General features: G+C 36.2%; 1 protein-coding gene and 1 pseudogene across 2 annotated transcripts; one reads left to right on the top strand and one right to left on the bottom strand.

The window, feature by feature from the left end:
* Window positions 1-22: 22 nt before the first annotated feature.
* On the top strand, window positions 23-4,966 carry LOC107675753 (cyclin-G2-like). Of its 2 annotated transcripts, XM_016470171.1 has the most exons (8): window positions 23-89; window positions 844-985; window positions 1,189-1,326; window positions 1,409-1,659; window positions 1,916-1,994; window positions 2,084-2,182; window positions 2,423-2,625; window positions 4,498-4,966. In XM_016470171.1, exons 2-8 carry the CDS (start codon window positions 881-883, stop codon window positions 4,613-4,615), a joined length of 993 nt encoding a protein of 330 aa, XP_016325657.1. In that variant the 5' UTR covers window positions 23-89; window positions 844-880; the 3' UTR covers window positions 4,616-4,966. The 2 variants fall into 2 exon arrangements, with proteins under 2 accessions (XP_016325657.1, XP_016325658.1); XM_016470172.1 differs by lacking the exon at window positions 23-89 and having other exon boundaries at window positions 287-985.
* LOC107675687 (TATA box-binding protein-associated factor RNA polymerase I subunit C-like) lies at window positions 2,568-21,607 on the bottom strand (annotated as a pseudogene).
* Between the last annotated feature and the right edge of the window lie 64 nt (window positions 21,608-21,671).

Genomic DNA, 21,671 nt, shown 5'->3' with positions numbered 1-21,671 from the left:
CATTCAACATCAACAAAAGGAAAGAAGCAGCGAAAACAGACGAAAGATTCTCGGATACACAAACACAATATGTCCTTTTAACATCCCTGGTAATGTACCTTTATTTAACCTTTAAGATATTGGTTTCCTTTTTAAACGTCTGTCTAGATGAACGGTCACCGTTTAAATGTTTTTGTCGTATTTCTTTTTCCTGAAAATGGGCTTGACGTTTGGTTATGCTGGTATTTAACGTGATTTTTGACTAAGTAACGTTAATCTGTATATTTTATATTATATGACATTTTATCGATCGTTTGTGTGTCACAAATGTTAATGAAAATTATATTTATTTTACTGGAATTATCGAATCCCTTGTTATTTTTGGTCGTCTTTGATGTTTACGTTCAAAGCCAGTAACGTTACATTTATAATTTTAAGTGCATGTTTAAGTTTCATTGAAGTTAATAATGTTTCAGCTCCCGCTTTTATTATACTGTAATTTACAAAAACGTCGTCTATTATTTAATGTCGAAAACAAACTGTACAGAAGATTGAAACCCCTCCCCCTCTGGTCGAGGTATTTTCCAGCTGAAGGATCAACGGGACTCCACTGGATGACATTCACTTTCGATCCTGTTTTAACCTTATCATTTTGGTCAACGAGTTTTAAAAAGGTCGATTTCACATTTATTTGTCCATCTCAGTCGGAATGCGTCGGATTTATTTGTTTGGATGTCCTGTAAGAAGGCGTTAACCAGCGAAACCCGACACCGAGGCTCAGCTGAGAGGAGGGGGCTGAGCAAAACCTTGACCCACCGCCCTGTGTTAACGGACTTTACTTGACTTTTTTATGCCTTTTTAAAGGTGTTTTGACAACTTGAAACCCAGCCAAAGTGAAAATATGGAGGCCATCAAACTGATGAAGGAGCTGAAGAGCAATTTGGATCAGGAGGTTCATTATCTGCCAAAGGAAACGGGTCTCAGTTTGATCGAATCCACACAAGAGGTAAACTAGTTTGACAAACTCCTGTGAAAATACATATACAAACTTTATTTGAGAACATATACAACAGTTCTGGAATTTTGCACTGTATTTCTGTACATTATAAAAAGTATTTTTACAGTATACAATGTACAAAACAATATTTGGGTCCAAATGGGTCACAGTTTTAAACTTTAAATGTAACTTATTTCTCCTCATCCACACAGAACGGTAATGGAGTTTCAGCCAAATGTCGAGATGCTCGAGTGGAAGATATCTGGAGCTTGACCAGTTTCTTCGGTTACAGCACTCAAACCTTTGTACTAGCCGTTAACCTGCTGGACAGGTTTATAGCTATGATGAAGGTAATCAATTAGTTATAAGTCAATCCATCTGATTAACAAGTATTAGAACATGTTATAACTGATCGCTTGTGTGTTCCTAAAGGTTCAGCCCAGGTATCTGGCCTGCATCAGCATCGGTTGCCTTCACATCGCCGCCCGAGTGACCGAAGAAGAGTGCAATGTTTCGTCCAGCCATGAGCTCATTCGCATCAGCCAGTGCAAGTTCACCATCTCAGACCTCAGCCGAATGGAGAAGATCATTTTGGAGAAGCTCAACTTCCAGTTAAAAGCCGTCACAGCCTTAACCTTCCTGCATTTGTACCACGCCATTGCACTTTCGCACACGTCCAACAGGTAAGAACAAGTGGCATTATCAAACTTCAGATCCACAAACTTTAACATGCAGGCTTGGCATTTGAAACATTGACTTGTAAAGGTTGATAAACAGAGCTTGCAAGCGGACTTTGAGCATTCTGCTGTATATGGGTGACCGTGACGGCAGTCATGCATCAGAAACTAGGAGATTATCTTCTGACTAGATACAATGGCTTCTTCAATGACAAACAGCTCGGCTAATAAAATCTCACTAATGCATTCTTCTCCTTTTCAGAAAAGACGTCCTGAATCTTGACAAACTGGAAGCCCAGCTGAAAGCCTGCCTATGCAGAATTGTTTTCTCCAAAGCAAAAGTAAGAACAACTTAGACAGATTCTTGAAGCAAGTTAAATGGAAATTTGAATTCTGATGAATTGTCTCTCTCTTTTTCTTTCTTTTTTAGCCTTCGGTGCTCGCTTTGTCGCTCTTGATGCTTGAGATCGAGGCCTTACAGTCTGTGGACCTGCTAGAAATCGCCCAGCGCATACAAACACACTTGAAGGTAAGAATTCATGAGTAGATCAACATTTTTACACGCCCTGAACATCAATAAAAACCTTTTAAAAGTTAGGAAATCACGTTAAATGTCACAGACTGCTCTGTGACAAATCCAAAGCTCTTAACCCAGTCCTATCACCAACAGGCTATTGGTTTACACATGTCGGTCCCGTCCGAAATGAAGCTGGCTCTGTGCCCTGTCCTTGTGTAAGCAGGTGTCTAATGCAGCAGTGTCTGTTTGCAGATCTCGAAGGCTGACCTGGTGCACTGGCGAGGCCTGGTAGGCCAGTGTATGAGGGAATACTCCTCTCCAGAATGTGCCAAACCTGACCACAAGAAACTGGTGTGGATCGTCTCGCGGAGGACGGCACAGAACCTGCACAGCAGCTACCGCAGCGTCCCCGAGCTGCCCACCATCCCAGAGGGCGCGTGGGACGAGAGCGAGAGGTAAACACAGCTCACCTGAGGAAAAACACAGGTGTTAGGATGTCACACTCGTACTAAACAGTCAATAGAGGAAGGGAAAGGAATATTCCGGGTTAATCACATAAAGATGATTTTAGTCAAGCTTTGATTACCACAGAAAATCATTTAGACTTGTCATTCAGTTTGTGAAACCAAACAAAAATCAGTTAGGTTTGCAATGGTTTCTATTCTAAGTCAAAATTAAAATAATGTTAAATAAGAGGATAATAAATGAGATGAAACACTTAAAACTATTTTATTTCAGTTAGTTGCAAATGCAATTTTTATTTTAATTTAAATACTAAAATTATTAAAACTGAAAGAAAATAAAGCTAAATAGAAACGTATAATAAAAATGAATACAATTAAACTATACTTAAATTAAATTTACTAAAATTAAAACTGGAAATATAAAAACAAAAGCTGATTCAAAATATTAATAAATACTATAACATATTCAATAGTACTAAAATAACACTGGAACTCAAAATATTGTTTCATGAGCTCATAAGGAACTAAGCAAAATCAGTCACATCATCTCTCACGTTACAGTGATTATATTTTCATATTCTACTGATAACAACAACTCTAAAATATCAGGAAATAGCAGCAAACAAACTCGGGAATAATTTATGTAAAGTACGCCTGTCAATTTTCCATCACAACTTCTGGTTTCAGTTCCATCACAGTTTTTCCCCATCACATGACGTCTTAACCTTGGCGTTTTACTGACACACACCACTTACGTCACAGCCTCGTCAGCACAGCGCCCCACCCAGGTGTCCTTACAGTGCTACTTGATAACTACGAATAGTTAGTCACGTCCTAGCAACCAATCCGAGAGCGTTTACTCGCCAAGAGCAACAAGAGTCATTCCTGAGACTCACCAACACAGCTGATTACAAGCTGAAAATCCAGACAGGACGTACTGCTTTGAGATGGCTAATGGGTTAGATATGCAAACAACTCAAACTAGGCGCAGCAGTGGAATGTGGGTAGTGAATAATGACTATTTACAAACAGGTCACAGGTTGTGCAGCATCACCTGTGAGTAAGAGAAGGGTGTGCGAGGTGGGGTCGGTTAGACAAAAGCACAAAACAAGATCGGACATCTGACAGTGTTTTTTTTCTATTACGACACTGAGTGATATTCCAGGTTAACCACATACATGATTTCAGTCGAGCTTCATTACCACAGATAATAATATAGACTCGTCATTCAGTATAAGTGTATAATGTATAAGTCTAACTATACTACTATATATATATTTATTTATATTTTTTTTTAATAAAGATGAAATAAAAACATATGTTAGATGGGGGAAAAAAAACTTACTGAAAATTAGAAATGCTGCCTTTGCAACTAACTGAAATGTGCTGAAATTACAAAAATTTAAATAAAAAAATAATTAAATAGAAATATTATTAAAAAAACTAAGTACTAAAAATAAATAATTTAACAGAAAAGAAAAGAAAAACATAGTACTAAAATTTAAGTACCGTGTCATTTAAGTACTAAAATGACTATCCGAAATAAAAACAAAAAAAAAAGTTAAGGACTAAAATTAATAAAACTGAAAATAAATAAAGTAGAAATATAAAAAAATAAGTTTAAGTTCTAAAATGACTAACAAAAATACAATAAATAATTTTACATAAACAGAAATAAAAACAAAAAAAAATGTTTAGTAAAATGACTACAACTAAAATAAAAATAAATGGAAATATTACATTTTAAAACACAATATTCTTTTATGAACTTGTAAGTACCTAACCAAAGTGACACATAAATAAATAAATAAAATAGTCAAAATGAGAGTGCATCTGACTGTTTTTTATTTTCTTTTATGACAGTGAGGATTCAAGCGAAGACCTGAGCTCTGGGGAAGAGAGTCTGAGCAGCTCGCTGGGCAGCGACGCCGAGGGACACTATTTCCCCTCGAACTTCCGCTCCCGTGCCCACAGACAGTAATACGCTCTAAACCACTCGTCAAGGAGCACAACTGCCAATGGCGATGTGGCCTCCACGCTGATCTGAATGGCTCCCTTGTCATCTTCCAAGATGATGTCACAGACCTCTTCTGGCTGAAACCTAATAGTTATACAGCGAGGTGCCATTGTGCCTGGGTTCAACGAAACCACTGAGTCCAAAATATCAGAATTGTATTTTAAAACTCTTCTTTTATGGCTTTACAGAAAGCCAGTCCAGATACTGTAAACATCTCTCTTGATTACTTGTTAAGCTAAAAGTAAAATAATTCAGCACTGCACAACACTGGCAGCTAAAAACTAAAAAAAAAAAAAAAAAGTAGCGTAGCGTTTATAGAAGTTGGTGCATGTTCGGATTTGTCAACATTCCAGGCGGCTCAATATGACATATCCAAGGTACACTAGACTGTTATAGACAACTTGAGATTTGTACTTTGGTGCTTTGCACAGTTTAGTAATATGATTGTAAGCGCGTGACAGCGGGAAAGCTGCGTGCCAGCAGAACTGCCGCCTCTGAGGTCAAATAGTTAGAGATTTAATGTGGTGCGCATGGTGTTCACAGAAAAACAGTGGATTGTTTATTTTTCATGTGTGTGTGTGTGTGTGATGTTGTTAACCTACTTGCCAATTTAGTATAAGTTTCACTTTAGCCGATGTATGAAGACAAATACTGTATGTTGAAAATGTGCAACAACAAAAAAAAAGCCTAAAAACCTTATAAAATGTAAAAAATGTCAATATAAAAAAAAATGTACATTTGTATAATGTAAAAAAAAATGTCACAAAAAAAAAAAAGCTATTTTCAAATTCACTCAGTCTCCTGTTTTGCTTAGTCAGGTTATCCTGAATCAGTTTTCAGTTCCCAAGTGCCTCAACTATCCCACAAAAGCAGAAAATGGCAAACAGACAGCAGATGTTGTAAATCGCCTCACTGCCGCAGGATATTTTACACAGCAACAGTAAGAGCCTTCGTCAACTACAACGTCATGATGTTATCAGCCGATTTAAACACATACAAATGATCAGTGCATGATGCAATTCTGCCCAGTGTGATGCGATTTCACATTTTCCCCAAAAACAGGAACTCGTTCTTAGGACAAACCAACAACCTGTGCATGTCTAGTCAGTCAAAAGGCTGGAAACAATCTTTCTGTTCCCTTGTAGGAGCAGGTGGGCAAAAAGCCAGAAAAATACCACAGGATCCATTACATTACACACAATGCACTACGTACTGATGAAATTTTAAATGTGAACACCAGAAAAACCACACAGCAAGCATTTGAAGATGTTTTCGGATATGGATTTGGAAGCCAAAGTAATAAACTAAAAACAACAATTGGGATATTGATGTCATAATGCCTCGATTTTCTCTATAGCCATTATACAAGTGAGAAAAGCAAGCAGAATGCAACTATGCTAAAGACCACAAGCACACTCTAATTGGTCCAAACAGTAAGCATTAGTTATTACAAACACAGAAATATTTGTGCAGTTCCTCACACACACTCACTACTGGCTCGAGTTTCTCGTTCAAACACATCCCGTCTCTGTACAGTACCCAAACATTCGACACCATGCAAAAAGTAGGTTACTTGCCTTACAGCATTCCTTCTTTGGAGTCGGATTTTTAGAAGCCCATCCGAGATTTATTCTTTGGCTGGGAGGCCTGAGAGAGGCTTCTGAATTGGGGAACTCTCTGGGAAGTCAAGGAGCGATGAGACAAAGGAGTCGGCGAAGAAAGGCCAACCTGAGATAAAGAATATCCACCATCCGGTGCGGAGTCGATATTTGGGATGTGGGAAGGGAACTGAGGTAAAACTCATTGCACCATTTCAATTGGACAGTTGGTGGCCGTGTGGAGGTGAGCGATGCAGGAGGTCCCAAATCCAACCCTACTGCAACACTAGGAGAGCCAGAGGTTGGTCGTTCAACCTGAAAGTAGAGATGAACAATGTATTAAAAATAATGTTAAAAAAATTGCAATCATCTGCTGCGAGTACACATTTTATTTATATGTCAAGACGAAATATGCAAAAACCTCATACACAAGAAGTCATACACGGACATGTTTTTGATCATTCATGAAAATGGCACAAAATATGATCCAGATTAAACAAGCTCAAACACAATGAATCAAGGTCCAAAAACTTGTATTACTAGTTGAAACTTTCCGATGTTTTGACACATTTTGGTGTAGATCATTGTACATTTCCGTTCTACTGTTTAGCGATCTGTTAAAATGATTTATCAGGATAACCATAAAGTCTCTTTTGTTCACCAAGAATGCATTTATTTGATCAAAAATGCTGTAAAAACAATAATATTATGAAATATTACTACAATTTTAAATAACTATTTTCTATATTAATATATTTTAAAATATAATTATTTCTGTGATCAAAGCGGAACTTTCAGCATCATTACTCCAGTCTTCAGTGTCACATTACCCTTCAGAAATCATTTTAATATGCGGATTTGCTGCTCAAGAAACATTTATTATTGTTGAAAAAAGTTGTGCTGTTTAATATTTTCAAAAGAACAGCATTTATTTTAAAATAAAAATCAGTAACATTATAAATGTCTTTACTGTCACTTTTGATCAATATAATGTGTCCTTGTTGAATAAAAGTATTCATTTCTTTAAAAATAAAAATCTTACTGACCCTAAACTTTTGAACAATAACGTACAAATGGATACAATACAATTTATGCTAGTTTCAAGTCATTAATTTCTCATTAAACCAGCATAACATCTATGACAGTCGCCTTGGTTCAAGTGAGTCATTTTAATTTATCAGACAGCAACTCCTTTTTAAAGTCAAAAAATAAAATTATCAGTTATCAGTATTGGCCACAAATCGCTATAAATAATCATTTATCGGTATCAGCTCTGAAATTCCATATCAGCGAATCCTTACCTGAATGGAAGACTTGAGATTTTGATGGAGACGTCAAAAGGTCTTGATCAGGCCTCAAAGGAGATCTGAAAGGTTCTACCTCAGTCGACTGCTCATTTAAAAACCGTCTCAGTATGATAGGGCTCTTTCTGTGCATCTCAGATTTGGCCCTCCATTCCTCCATGTCCGTAGCTTGCGAGTTCTCCAAGTCTCGTCATCTGAACCCAGACACTGACTCCCCACCGATGACCAACCCGAGGCACTCTCTTGGTAACTCACAGATGAGGTGAAGCTTCCAGAAAGTGAGGTGCGACTGCGAGCTTTGACTTGCTTTTCTTTCCGGCGCTTTCGGCGAAGAGCCGCGATTTTCTTGTCCCGGTTCAAACCCAGCTTCTCCTCCCACCAGCATTTCCAATGGCCCTCCCATGAAGCCGCCCACCGCTGGCTCACATCGTCGGGATCTACAGGATCGGGAACCTGCGTCATGTCCAGGTGAGGCAGGTACGTGACCCCATGCAAGAGAAACTCTTTCTCCCTCATGACCTCTTGAAGGTCTCTCCTCAATCGATCTTCCTTTTGTTTATTCAGCTTTTTGCCCATCATGCCCCTTAAACCGTCCATTCTGATCCATTGAAAATTAGGGTGTCGCTTTTTGGCCGCAGCCTTTTTAAAAATGGGCTCAAACCATTGGTTCCAGGCAACCTGGAGATCAGGATCCTTGCTTGGGTTGGGTTGGGCGGTCTGGTGGAACAAGTTGGGTTATTCCCAGTCGAATAGCTTGATGGTTCTTTCCTGATATTTTCATTTGTATCCAAAGCATTTAAGTCGTCATTATCGACATTATCGATTACTTCCAAATGACGAAGCGCCGCCTGCCGTCCCTCAGTCTCAGAGTCGCTCTGAACAGATTGGTCGTCATTGTTGGTGTGGGACTGCATGTTCTCGCTCTCTCCCATTTCTACTGTACGTTGCACACTGACAGATTGTTCCAGTACGTCGTTATTGGTTGTGGTCTGATCTGTGTGCAATTTCAACATTTGGTAAAAGATGTCTCCGGTTTCTGTGAGCTGGAAAACGGGCAGGTAGTCCTTCTTCTGTACAGCGGTGAAACCTGAGGAAGAATGTGAAAGCAGCACAAGTACATTAATCTGTTAATCACTGCACCAAATGATAGAGCAGCGCAGTTTGATTAACTGAAATAAAACCAAAATCACAAAGGCTGTAATTTAATTAAATAGATATAGCTGCAAGTTTCAGAGTTTTACACGTGAGCAGCCAGTGTTTTCAGTTTCTCGGAGCGGCTTGGTTCACAGTAAATGCTGCTCCATGAACTCCATCTCTGCGTGTTTTGGTCATATATAATGTGCATCATCTAACATATACAAACATCTTCTACATACTTGTAATGAGAAGTACTTATATACCAGGTGCTGCCAACAAACAAGAGGTTTTAAGGTTTTCCACCAAAATAAAAGCTTGATGGTTTAACTTTTGAAAAAGACAAATTACTTAAAATTTTAATTATTATTATATTTTCTAAAACACTCCCTTTATTTTACAGTTTATTTTATTAATAATATAAATATATGTTATATAAATCACAAAATTGTTGGCCAAACTGCCACTCTACAAACAAGCACAGCAAACCTAAAGTATTTTATTTTATTTAAACTGCAATCTTATCAGAAAAAATCTAATTATGCAGACTTTTTCAAATGATCAGTTAACATTTTCCTTGCATTTTACTGTGATCACATGACAACCCAGCAATCCCACTTTACCCAATGTCTCATTCAATGCACCAGCGATTATCCTAATTTACCAACTATAGTCATATTAATTCCTATAGTTATGGTTTTGTCAGCTCTTTTTATGAAGCAATAAATGCAAAATTGGGTATGCTTTGACTAAAGCAATTATTTCACAGAGTAAATACTTCATTCTAGTCAAAACTGTTGAAATGGTTGTAAAAGCATCCTGACCTGCAGCAGGCACATTCAGTCTCTTCTGAGCGAGGTGTCTCTTGTGGGACAGCTGAAGGTCTAGGTGGCTCAGACTCTCTTTGGGACTAAAAAGCTTCTGAATGGATCCCCGAGACTGACAGGCGTGTTCTCTCCCACCTGAGTGATGTAAAATTAAGATGCAGTCATTAGTTATTTCGAAAAATGCTTTTATCCAAAGTGACACTTATTACAGGGCAAAACGCTCTAGAAGCTCAACGGCACAATAGTGAAGGTTCAAATCTTGGTCCTTATTAGGGCTGTGCGATATTGAAGAAAAATGCGATATACGATACCTTGTTAAAAAATGCGATATTCGATATGCGATACGATATTGCTTAAAGTGTGTAAAATCAATTTAAATTATATTTAAAAATATTTAAAAATGAAAATTATATAACCAATTTGTTTCACATTCTTTCTTGGAAAATAAAGAATCACTATAACGTCTGAAAGTGACCAGCAGTGTTTTAGCATTACTTTTAAAAACTCGGTCTGAAACGCGTCTCTCTGTGTGCGTGCGCTTTGCACGTGTGAACAGAACTGAACGACATATCTGCCGTTGCGATATGCATATTGCGATATTTCGATATATCGTGCAGCCCTAGTCCTTATATGATTCAAACAAATTCTAAGCCAGTAACTATATCACAAGTTGTCTGGAGTTGTTTGAAGACTTTCTTATTCACATTACTGCAATCAAAAATGTAAATAATGTAAAAATAAATAAATAAATAAAACATCCCTAGTGCATGACAAAAAAATTCACTTTGACCAATACAATTAAACTAAAATACCACCATTACATGCTTTGCGTAAACCTAATCATCATCCTGTATCGCAGCTAGTGCACATTTCCACGTAACATACAAACTGACAGGCTGATAATGATGCACTGCAATTTGCTTTGGATAAAAGCATCAGCCAAATACATAAAAGCACAAATTATGACGAGTAACCAAACAGAAACTGTTGCTCATACACCAATCCCCTCACCAGTGTACTGCAGTAACATGAGTTCCTGTGACCTCTGAGCACCCAGCAGCAGTTTGCAGGTTTCGCTGGGGGTCCGTGCTGGCAAATCACAGGCAAACATCGGTGGAGACTCCATCATATGGTCCCATTTCAGCATGGGGACACAGGGAACCCGCTCATCAATGATGTAGGTGGAAAACTGCAGATGAGGAAATGCTTTATTTCTCTTACACTGCACAGTAAAGGCATCAGATACCAGTAACAGTGTGAGTCTTTAAATATACACTACCGATCAAAAGTTTTTTTCTTAAAGATATCAGTACTTCTGTTGAGCAAGGATACATTAAACTGATCAAAAGGGACAGTAAAGACATTTATCATGTTAAAAAGATTCCCATTTCAAATAAATGCTGTTCTTTTGAACTTTCTATTTATCAAAGAATCGTGAAAAAATGTATCACGGTTTCCACAAAAATATGAAGCAGCACAGCTGTTTTCAACATTGATAATAAGAAATGTTTCTTGAGCAGCAAATCAGCATATTAGAATCATTTCTGAAAGAACATGTGACACTGAAGACTGGAGTAATGATGCTGAAAATTCAGCTTTGCATCACAGGAACAAATTACATATTCAAATATATTCAAATAGAAAACAGATATTTTAAATTGTAATAATATTTCAGAATATTACCGTTTTTACTGTATTTTTGATCAAATAAATGCAGCCCTGGTGAGCAAAAGAGACATTATAATCAAAAACATTAAAAATCTTATCCTTAAACCTTCTAAAACTAGTGAAAAATTAGAATACAATGGCATTTAATGATTACGCTATTCATATACAATTGTATTTGCGTACACAAAGATAGCTCAAAGATTACCACAGAAATACCATGGTAGTGCCAAGGTACTTTTTGGTAGTCAAGATCAGATTTAATACATTCAATGTATTCATTGTATTCAGAAATGTTCCACAGAATTAAAGATCAGATCTCTAGTTACACTGATAGCGATTAACAAAAAAAAGGTTCAGTGGTGTGTGTGTATAGAGTCAATGACAACTGATACAGATCATCATTCAAGGAAGCTCTAAAGGATTGCCTGGAAAAACCACAGGGTGAAACCACTCCTTCATGCTAATATCTGACCAAATCCCTCAGATGTTATGTGATATGTGACGGCGTTTACCTGGGTATTAATGAGGTGGTGATGGGCGTGGCTTTTACTCAGGTATTTGGCGAGTATCATTCGCTCTCCCGACATACAGGCTGCTGTCCTTCCGATCCAAAACAATGTGTGATTAGTATCAGCACTCTGCATAGACAAAGATTAATAATAAATTGAGACCCACCTAAATAAAAACACTGAGTAACAAAGAGAAGAATAACAAGTGTTAAAACTAAAGAATGTTCATTAAAGGTGGGGTAAGCGATTTTTGGTAGCCAATGTTGACATTTGAAATCACCAAAACAAACACGCCCCTACCCCAAAAGGGTCTCGCCCCTATTTTGATAACTCCGCCCCACACATATGTACGCAACCCAGGCAATGATTAGTTCTGTGAAACAAAGCAAAACCAATGTTACACCGTGTCTACAACGGACGCAAGTGGCGCGGCACGACAAAATACTATGGAACTTATTATAATCAGTGATGCTGTCTACACCTTAGATATATAAACATATCTATGGTCTACACTGGATGCGGCGCGGCACGACAAGGGTCCTACTTCTTGCCTTAAGCCTTCTTTTGTTCCGCAGACATTCTCCTCTTTAGTTTTTTATCCGCCATCTCTATCTTTCTGTCGCTCGGCTCGGCTAATGTCCGTCCTGTGCACTGAACGCTCTCTCCTCCACATCATGAGTAGACACGCCCCTTACTGCTGATTGGCTACAAGTTTGTTTTGCTAGTCAGCCCGAATCAGTTTTCTAAAGCGTTTTTGAAAAATCGCTTACCCCACCTTTAAATACACACAACTGAAATAAATAGTAGTGGTACAAACTGGGGTAAATTCAGCTTAATCAAAGGCCTTTATTCACCCAATAAATTTTACATTTAATTTCTTGAAAGGTACTAAAATCCTTATATTTTAAATATTGTATAATGATAATAATAACTCTAATACTACTAATAATAAATCTTATTACTATTGTTATTATTACTGTTATTATTATTTAATTGTTAGTATTACCTCCTATTACTACTAATACCAATAGGTATTAATAATTAGATAAAAAAAATATAAACACTAATAAAAAACACTGATACTTAAAAATAATAATAGTATTTTATAATGTTATCTAATTTTTATTAAGTCTTGTTATTATGAACAATAAAATGGTTTAAAAAAATTATATAAGACTTAATATTAAATAAATATTAATAATGAGATTTTATAATATTATCTATTTATTGTTATTATTAAATCCTATTATTATGAACAATAAGATTTAATATAAATGTGATAATGAGACTTATTAAAATGTTATTATTAGTTTTATCAAATTGTTAGGCTATAGTACAGGCTATAACGTGTAATAATCTGTAATTTTACAGTGGACAAAAACCCTTACATGATGCTGTTTCAACACTGATAAGAGTTGCTGGTTTGGCTATCAAAACAAACAAAATCTGATAAGGTGCTATAAGGTGCTAGACGTTTATGGAGGACTCAGTTCTATATAGTAAATCCATAACGAAGTTTTGTCCAATAATAAGAGGCGTCGCTTTACCCGTATGTCTGTAAGCTCCACCCCTGTTCTGTCAGCATACACCATCACTCTCGGGTGACAGGAGAACTCACACCATCGCCATGGCGACTTAGCACTGAAGTACAGGTTGGAATCCTCCTCACGGAACTTCCGCAATCTGAAAGAGAACAGAATGTCACAAACCTCCGGACAGGTTACAACATCATACTCGCACTGCGTCATGAGCTGCGGGTTGCATCAGCTCAGCGGACAGACTTATTAACCCGCAAAATAGCTTTTGAAGAAGAATCTGGTTTGATTGATCATAAACTTAGAGTCAGGAGTGGAAACTGAAGCTTTCATGTATGATTTGTGGTTGACAAATGCAATCTGGATATGCACTTCTTTGCATTATATATATTTTTGTGGCAATAAACAGCTTCTAGTGGTACTTGTGTTTCTGGCAAATGCGTTTCACAAATGCACTGCAGTTCCTTTCAAACCCAGGACTTTCTGTCATTCGTGAAAGATTCAATTTTGACAGCTCATTTTACGTGGACTGGATCTGTCCTGTTTGAAAAAGCACCATTAAAACACTATTTTCAGTACCTTCTGAAACCATTTGATAATGTTCTGTGACAAACAAACTGTAATTTAACTTATTTATAGAAAATTTACAAAATGACATTTCCACTAGCTTTCAAATAAATAAATCACTAAGAAATAAATGGTTTCTCAAGCTGGAGTTTGTGAGTTAAAGTACAGCTAAAAATGTATTAAATTAAAAATAAATAAATCAAATGAATCATTTTAAAATAAAACATTTACTAAAGAACAATTAAATATTTTTTACATTTACTTCCATGTCATGCAGTCGTCATTAACTAAAACTAAAATAAGATAAATATTAGACCAAAAATGTAACTTAAAAAACGTAAACAAAAAATTAGAAATTTTGCTTTGGATACTAACTTACAATAAGTTGAAATACTAAATTTAAAATAATAAAAAAATAATAATCTAATTATAAATATTAAAAAAAAAATTTAAATTACAAAAACTAAAATATAAAATAAAACTAAATAGAAATATTTAAAGAAAATGACAACAAAACAAAAAATTAACATTTAAAAAATTAAAAAAAAAAAATTCAAATATATAAATAACACTAAAATAACATTGATGTGATAACCATTATCCAACATCGGAGGAACCGTGAACATGTGAATGTGTTGTTAAATAAATAAAATATTAACTTGAAGTCTCAGGTGATACTTTAGGAATATATTTAGATCAAAGGGGTTCAACTGAAAATGTCTGGGAATCCCTGCACTACGGCAAAGTGTTTGAAAGTTGACAAAAAAAACAACATGAGGGTGAGTAAAAGAAGATTTCCGAGTAAGCCATTCTCACAACTAAATTAAAATGTTGACATAAAAACATCTGTTATTATACAGTATATGCTTGGGTACTGGATGAACTCAACTAAAGAACATTTTGTAGAGGAAGCTGATATGATGATGATGTTGGAGTCGTGTACACTGATCTCTAAGCACAAGATAACACAGCCAGTGAAGCACATATTGTTCTTAAACACACACAATTACCCTTTTTTCGCAGTCCAACGATAAGCTGCTCCCTGCTCACTGACCACCGCGAGCTCATTGGGGAAGTGTGGACTGTAGAGGACAACACACAACACATTAAACAGACAAATAAGTTTTTAAATCAACGTACAGGTTTAGCCACTGTTACTAAATGTTAAAATACATCCCGCAGATCCAAAAAAATATCCAAACAGCAGGTTCACACATACTCCGTCTGCAGTGCGTATGTATGTGGTGCACAAGCAGCATGGATTCATTTTGCTTTCACACAGGGCACGTTTGCACTCCACTACTGATCCGCGGCTGCTTACCACAAACACAACATTTATCCATTATTCGAATTCCAAACGTTGTTACTGAAAATGCTTTTTCAGCATTATGATTCTCTTTCATCACATTACAGTACTACAACATTTCAAAGACATTCACGTTTAAACGCAATAAATATAAACATCATATTCGATGCTTTGACTTCTATATTTCTATATTTGCTCAAGTAAGTGACAACACATTTAAGCACAGCATATAGCCTACATTTCTTACGTTAAAAAACTAATTCTTAAAGAACTTTGTTTTTCTACCTACACAAGTGCATCTCTTATGTTGCCTTGTTTATCTAAAAGTGCACTTTTCTTAAGAGTCTTCTCGACCCCAGTTTTTTAAACAGTACTGTATATTTTTCATATGCAACTATATTCAGAATACAGCATAGACTACAGTGTCCAGTACATATATCTAACCAACACGAACAACTATATTGAGTCAGAAATGCTTACACTCATTCAGCGCAATCGTAAAATAAAGTCATTTGATTATCAGCCCACTAATTTGAATAACCGCTAGGGACATTTTCCAAATCAACTAGTCATTGGACGGTGTGAATGAATGTAGTCAGAGTAGTCAGTAAGGAAGGCCTGAATAATCACGGTCCATCAGACACATTTTGTGAAGCACGTGAGAGCTTTCAAACACACCTGACGGTGATGCAGGAGAAGCGATCTTTTGTCTGGATGACGTCCATTAACTGTCTGTGGCTTCGTTTTGTCTCCTAGCAGCCAAACGGCACAGAAAAAATCCGACCGCACAGCCGCATTACCTGCACACAGATGTTTTGAAAAGGCACACTGATTTTACACTCTGCACGAAATTTGTTTTCATTAGTGATTATTATTGTTTGAGTTTTATTGGTAGCTGTACACATACTACCAAAAACACAATACTCTTATGCTTGTGCACTGACTCTTCCCAAGTGTAAGGTTTGTTCTCAGCCCTCCCATTTATCAGATCTCACCTACATCCTCCATATTGACCGAACTGATCTGTCTGGCAATCCATTTAAATAATAGACAAACGGTTGAGAGTCCATGACAAAACTGTTGCACCACCCTGTGGAAGTCTGAGGACCGGCAGTAAAGGAAATATAACTGAAGCAGAAAATACTTTTACATTTCCTAAAGATTTAAGAACAGGGTATGTAGAGTTTTTCAAATTAAATGTTAGAATTTAAATAAAATTAAGAACATAAAATCTTAAAATAAATCTCAGCTTTAAACTCAGAGTCATTTAATTGCAAATATTTTAAATTTGCAATTAAAACATTGTTTAAAATACTCAAGACATTTTTAATATATAAATATATATTGAAATTGATTATGAATATGAATACTTAATCAGAGGTCGATCAATATTCAGTTTTACCGCTGAGATAATGTTTTTAAAGAAAGGTCTGACGGGACGAAACAGAGAAGCCATAAGAGTTTGTCGAATTAAATGCTAGATACCAATACCAATAATATTTAGTGTAAATAGTTCCAAAATACATTGGGACTCTTATTTTGAAATGTATATGCATGGCTACTCCCAGGTCAATCAATAATATGAGAGAGATAAAATAAGCACAAATAATTCAGAAATAAAATAAAATATAACTATTAAATGAAAAACTTACTTAAATTAGAAACTAACCGAAAAAGTTTGTTGAAACACTAAAATTACTAAAACTGAAAGCTAAAAATATAAAAAGTAAAGCCAAAATAAGTACTATAACAGTATATAAACATTATTGAAATAACACTGATGTCATGTAACCATTAGTGACGTGTGGCCAACATAAGAGAACCAAACACATGCAAATGCATGTTAAATTATTAACATGTTATCCTAAATTCTCAGGGGATTTTCAAGAAAAATTTTTTAGGTCAAAATGATTCATTGATTGTGAACTGCTCTAAAACCGCAAGTCTGTAGAAGCACAAAAGTGCGTGTTTTGACTTCCAACGCGCAGTGCTCACATTTATCTCATTAAATCATCGCCTTTTGAAGCTTAATAAATCACATTAGTCTTGAATAATGTAGGGCTGGGCGATATAGCTACAAATTTTATCAACGATATAATGTTTCATATCTTTCCGTATCGATAATTATTGACATTTTTATAACCTTTTTTTAAAACAAAGCAATAGAATTTTTTTTTTTTTAAATTTAACTACTATATTTAAATTTAACACAATTTATTGAGACAAAAAACAAATATTCTTTGTTTTAACAATCAAACAATAAAAATGTAACTAATATCTAATTTCTAATGTTTTATATGCAGATTAAATAGGTCTATATTGTATAGGTCTAATTGTCTCCCGAGGCCACAGGAGGGCGCATTGAGCAAAATAATGCAGCGCATTTAGCAAGTAACTACATAAAAACGTGCATTACGTCTAAATTAATGGTCTAATTGTCTCCCGAGGCCACAGGAGGGCGCATTGAGCAAAATAATGCAGCGCATTTAGCAAGTAACTCTACATAAAAACGTGCATTACGTCTAAATTAACTCATAAAAATCATAAAAATGAGATGCAGTGAAAAGGAATAAACCTACAGGCAGGCACAGCACTCAATTCAGCATGTGTTCGTGTTTGTGTGTGCTGTCTGCCTCACTCATAGTACGTGCCTATATCGTGTGCTATATCGAACATTTTTTATATCGATATCAAAAGTGTACCGTCAATAAATATTGATACCGTTTTATCGCCCAGGCCTAGCATAATGATTCCTGTTTTTCCAGCCCCAAATTTAAAGGGATAGTTCACCCAAAAATTACATTTCTGTCATAATTTACTCACCCTCCACTTATTTAAAACCTGTATTAGTTTCTTTCTTCTGCTGAGCACAAAAGAAGATATTTTGAAGAATGTTGGTAACCAAACAGTTGCTGGTAGTAGGGCTGCACGATTAATCAAAATTGAATCGCAAAGGCGATAAATCCAGAAGTAATCCAGAAGTAGTCTGCCAAGTAGGCAGAAGCTGCTATTGTCATGCGTATCTTTCAGTGAAGCATGGTTCTGTGATCAGTAGTAAATCTCCATCCGAAGGCCAGAGGGCGCTCTCACGCTGAAACTTCAAATTACGCCTTGCAGAAGAAACCCAGGAAATCCCTAAAGCGGTTGCTGAATAAACAGAAGATTTAACTGCTTTCATTAATTCAGCATGACTAATACACCCACAACAATATATGGTTTATCGGAGTTCGTCCTATTATAATTTTATAATAATGCAATGCTAATCGACACAACCTTTATCACTGCTTAGAATACTATGAAATATGTTGCGTGCCTTATTCTGTGTAAGAAGCCACATCATCTCACAAAAGGATTTACTTCAAACACTCGACTGACGTTATGAAGTGAATTTGGAGTAAAAACGTTATTAAATGTGGTATTTTCACGTGCTTTCAGGTGGAGCAGCATTTACTACAGAGCCGTAGTTCACTGACAAGCTACGCAAACAGCTTTCATAATCGCAGAACGATTTCATAATCGCACAATTAAATCGTCTGCGATTATGAATGCGATTTTGCATAGCTTGTCAGTGATCTACGGCTCTGTGGAGTAAATGCTGCTCCATCTGAAAGCACGTGCTGGAGATTTACTACTAATCACAGAACCGGCTTTACTGACTAGATGCGCATGACAATCACATTCGATTAATCGTGCAGCCCTAGCTGGTAGTCACTGACTTTTACAGTATTTTTTCCCATACTATAGAAGTCAATGGCTACCGTCAACTGTTTGGTTACCAACAGAAGAAACTCATACAGGTTTGGAACAACTTGAGGGTGAGTAAATAACAATTTACATTTTTGGGTGAACTATCCCTTTAAGACCTCTTTAAATGATAATAAAGACTTTTGTTTTACCATATAAGGTATTTTTATGACTTTAAATTTGGATTGAATTTATGAATGAATACTTGGTCTCCCTTCTATGATGCTGAAGTGTTGTAAATTGGATTGTATGGTAGATTTGGTCCAACAGGTACAATATTAAATATATAGCTAAATATTCAGTTATTGAGATAAGCCCTCATAAGATAAGCCCATCGCCATGACAATAAAAACTATGACATGGTAACTATGAAAGAGGATACTGATTTTGTCCATTGCGGCTCCGCTGGGATAGATCAGACAACCATCGCTGCAGTCCCGGGACTCGTGTAAGGGCAGGTATCCCAGAGCGCCCCTTGTGGTGTTCCCTCTGAGACCTCAGCTCTTCATGAAGGAGCGAGGTGAGGAGAGATGGAGGAACATCACTCACAATATCACTGACAAAATGGTGCAAATGACAGATCTTCTTCGAGTAACATGCGACCTCACACCTAAAAGACAGAAAAGCTAAATATCACCATGTACATTGTTTTCCTCCGACCCATTTAAAATGGAAACTGGCCATAATCTTACTTTTTTTTTTTGCTTTACTGTAATTGTCAGACGCTAATATTTGATTCACATAAAATAATCTTAACTTTTATAATTCATGCCCTTTATGAAGCCCTCGGCCCAGTGCACTGACATAACCTCCTGAACAGAAGACAACTATTACAAAACCACTAGAAAACACAAACATCAAGAAAATGTATTCTGACCACAACCACCACACACATCAGGACTCTCTCACCTTTGACCGTTTCTTTTTGAAAGAGAAGTTGTCCTGAAGCAAACGTCCCATTGTGGAGAACGCATCCATACAGTGATGCTGGTAAAAATACTGCATCTAAAGGGAAAACAGAGAGAAAACTGCTTTTTTGTACTATATACAGACATCCCACTGACACTGTTAGATAAAAGGTCACTTCAAAACAAAAATGAGAAAACCCAAAGGTTTTTTTATGCATCACACTGCTTCATCAACTTACGTGCTTTGGAAAATCCATTGGATCCAGCAGAACACCAGATGAGACTTTGGTATCTTGGAAAAGTAAAAAAAAAAATAAATAAATAAATAGGGGAAAAAATATATATATATATATATATATTTCACAAAGAAAATGCTTTTTTTTTTTCTTTTTTTTTTAAAGATCAAGTAAGATTTCTTTAAAATTAAACATTACCTCCAGTGTTATTGTTAACTAAAACTATTTTAAAAAATTGTTTTCAATAATTGACATGAAATGATATATCAAATATTAGGTGAAAAACAACCTTACAAAACAAATTGGAAATTAATTTAACAAATTAGAGACTGAAATAAACCAAGTTTAGATTGAAGCACTAAAATCCCCAAAACTAAAATAAAAAAAAAATTACACAATCTTATAAATTAACAAATTAAACTTAAAACATAAACACTGAAACAAAAATTAAAGCTTAATATGAATTAAACTAAAACAACAAAAGTAAAAATGATGTTTTATTTCAAATCTGAGCCCATCAAATGACTGTAACTCAGAGCATTTAATAATAATGACGTTTACCTTCACATGGTGGAATTAAAGGGGCGACCACTGGTTTAACCGGCACCCGTTCCTCACCACTCACAGTGTGCTGGGATTCAAACACAAGCTCGATCGATGACGGTTCAGCATCACACTGTAAATTCACATACAATAAAAACGTAAGTCATGGCAGAGTCACAATTACAGGGTGGTGTATGTGAAATAACACAATATTTGTGATACAGGCAGAAGAATATACAAATATATTTTATATCACTTTTTGTTAAAACCTGTCAATCCCATAAAACCCTTTGAATTTTATACCTTTTTCAGCTTAATAATGCTTAATAATTTAGATTTTCTGTACTTCATCAAATAATACTTTAAAGCAACTAAAAACTTATAATAATTAAATAAATCATAACAAAAAACTCAGCAACACCATAATAAATAAACTCAGATAATAACAAATAAAATAATTTTTCTTGCAAAAAGATATTTTGCAGTAAACAAATCTTAATTTAGCATATGCATGCTTCATCATTGCATAACTCTACTGAAGGATAACAAGCAATTTTACAATTATACATTAATGTGTATGCAAATACAGTTCATGTTTGTGCTAAACGCATTTGCGTTGTATTCCCTGCATTACAACCCATTATATTTATTATCAGGACGGACTGAAATTATTATTATGATGCGTCTCGTCTCACCAATCCAGCATTGACAGTGAACACGCGCTCGTATGAAGCCCATCCTCCGTAACTATGCTTCGGCTTTACTTCAGGCGGTCCGTCCAGGTAAACATGTGGGAAAAGCTGGTTAGGGAATATGCTGTCCATAGAGCGGGTCTCGCTGAAGTCCCGTCTTTCCCCCGCCCTGAAAATCAGACAAGCCCGGCATGTTCTCGCGTGTCCGGGTGTCCACGTGCGCTCTGATGGGTGCCATGACTCAGTCCAGTTCGCAATATGTCGAAAAAGTCGTTATAATAAAGACGAATACTGGAAATGTTAGCACGTGTTTATGAAAAAACGTGGCTGGCAGGCGACCTCGTGGGCGCTAAACAAACAGCGTCCACGCCGCTCGCGTCAGGCGTCACACGCGTCAGCTGATTGATTGTGAGGGAATTCAGACACTATACGAGACGATTCAAAACACC

Source organism: Sinocyclocheilus anshuiensis, unplaced genomic scaffold, assembly GCF_001515605.1.
Source record: "Sinocyclocheilus anshuiensis isolate Anshui unplaced genomic scaffold, SAMN03320099.WGS_v1.1 scaffold708, whole genome shotgun sequence".
Lineage (NCBI taxonomy): Eukaryota > Metazoa > Chordata > Actinopteri > Cypriniformes > Cyprinidae > Sinocyclocheilus > Sinocyclocheilus anshuiensis.
The sequence above is the reverse complement of the archived record's forward strand: the minus strand, read 5'-3'. Positions and strand labels throughout refer to the sequence as shown.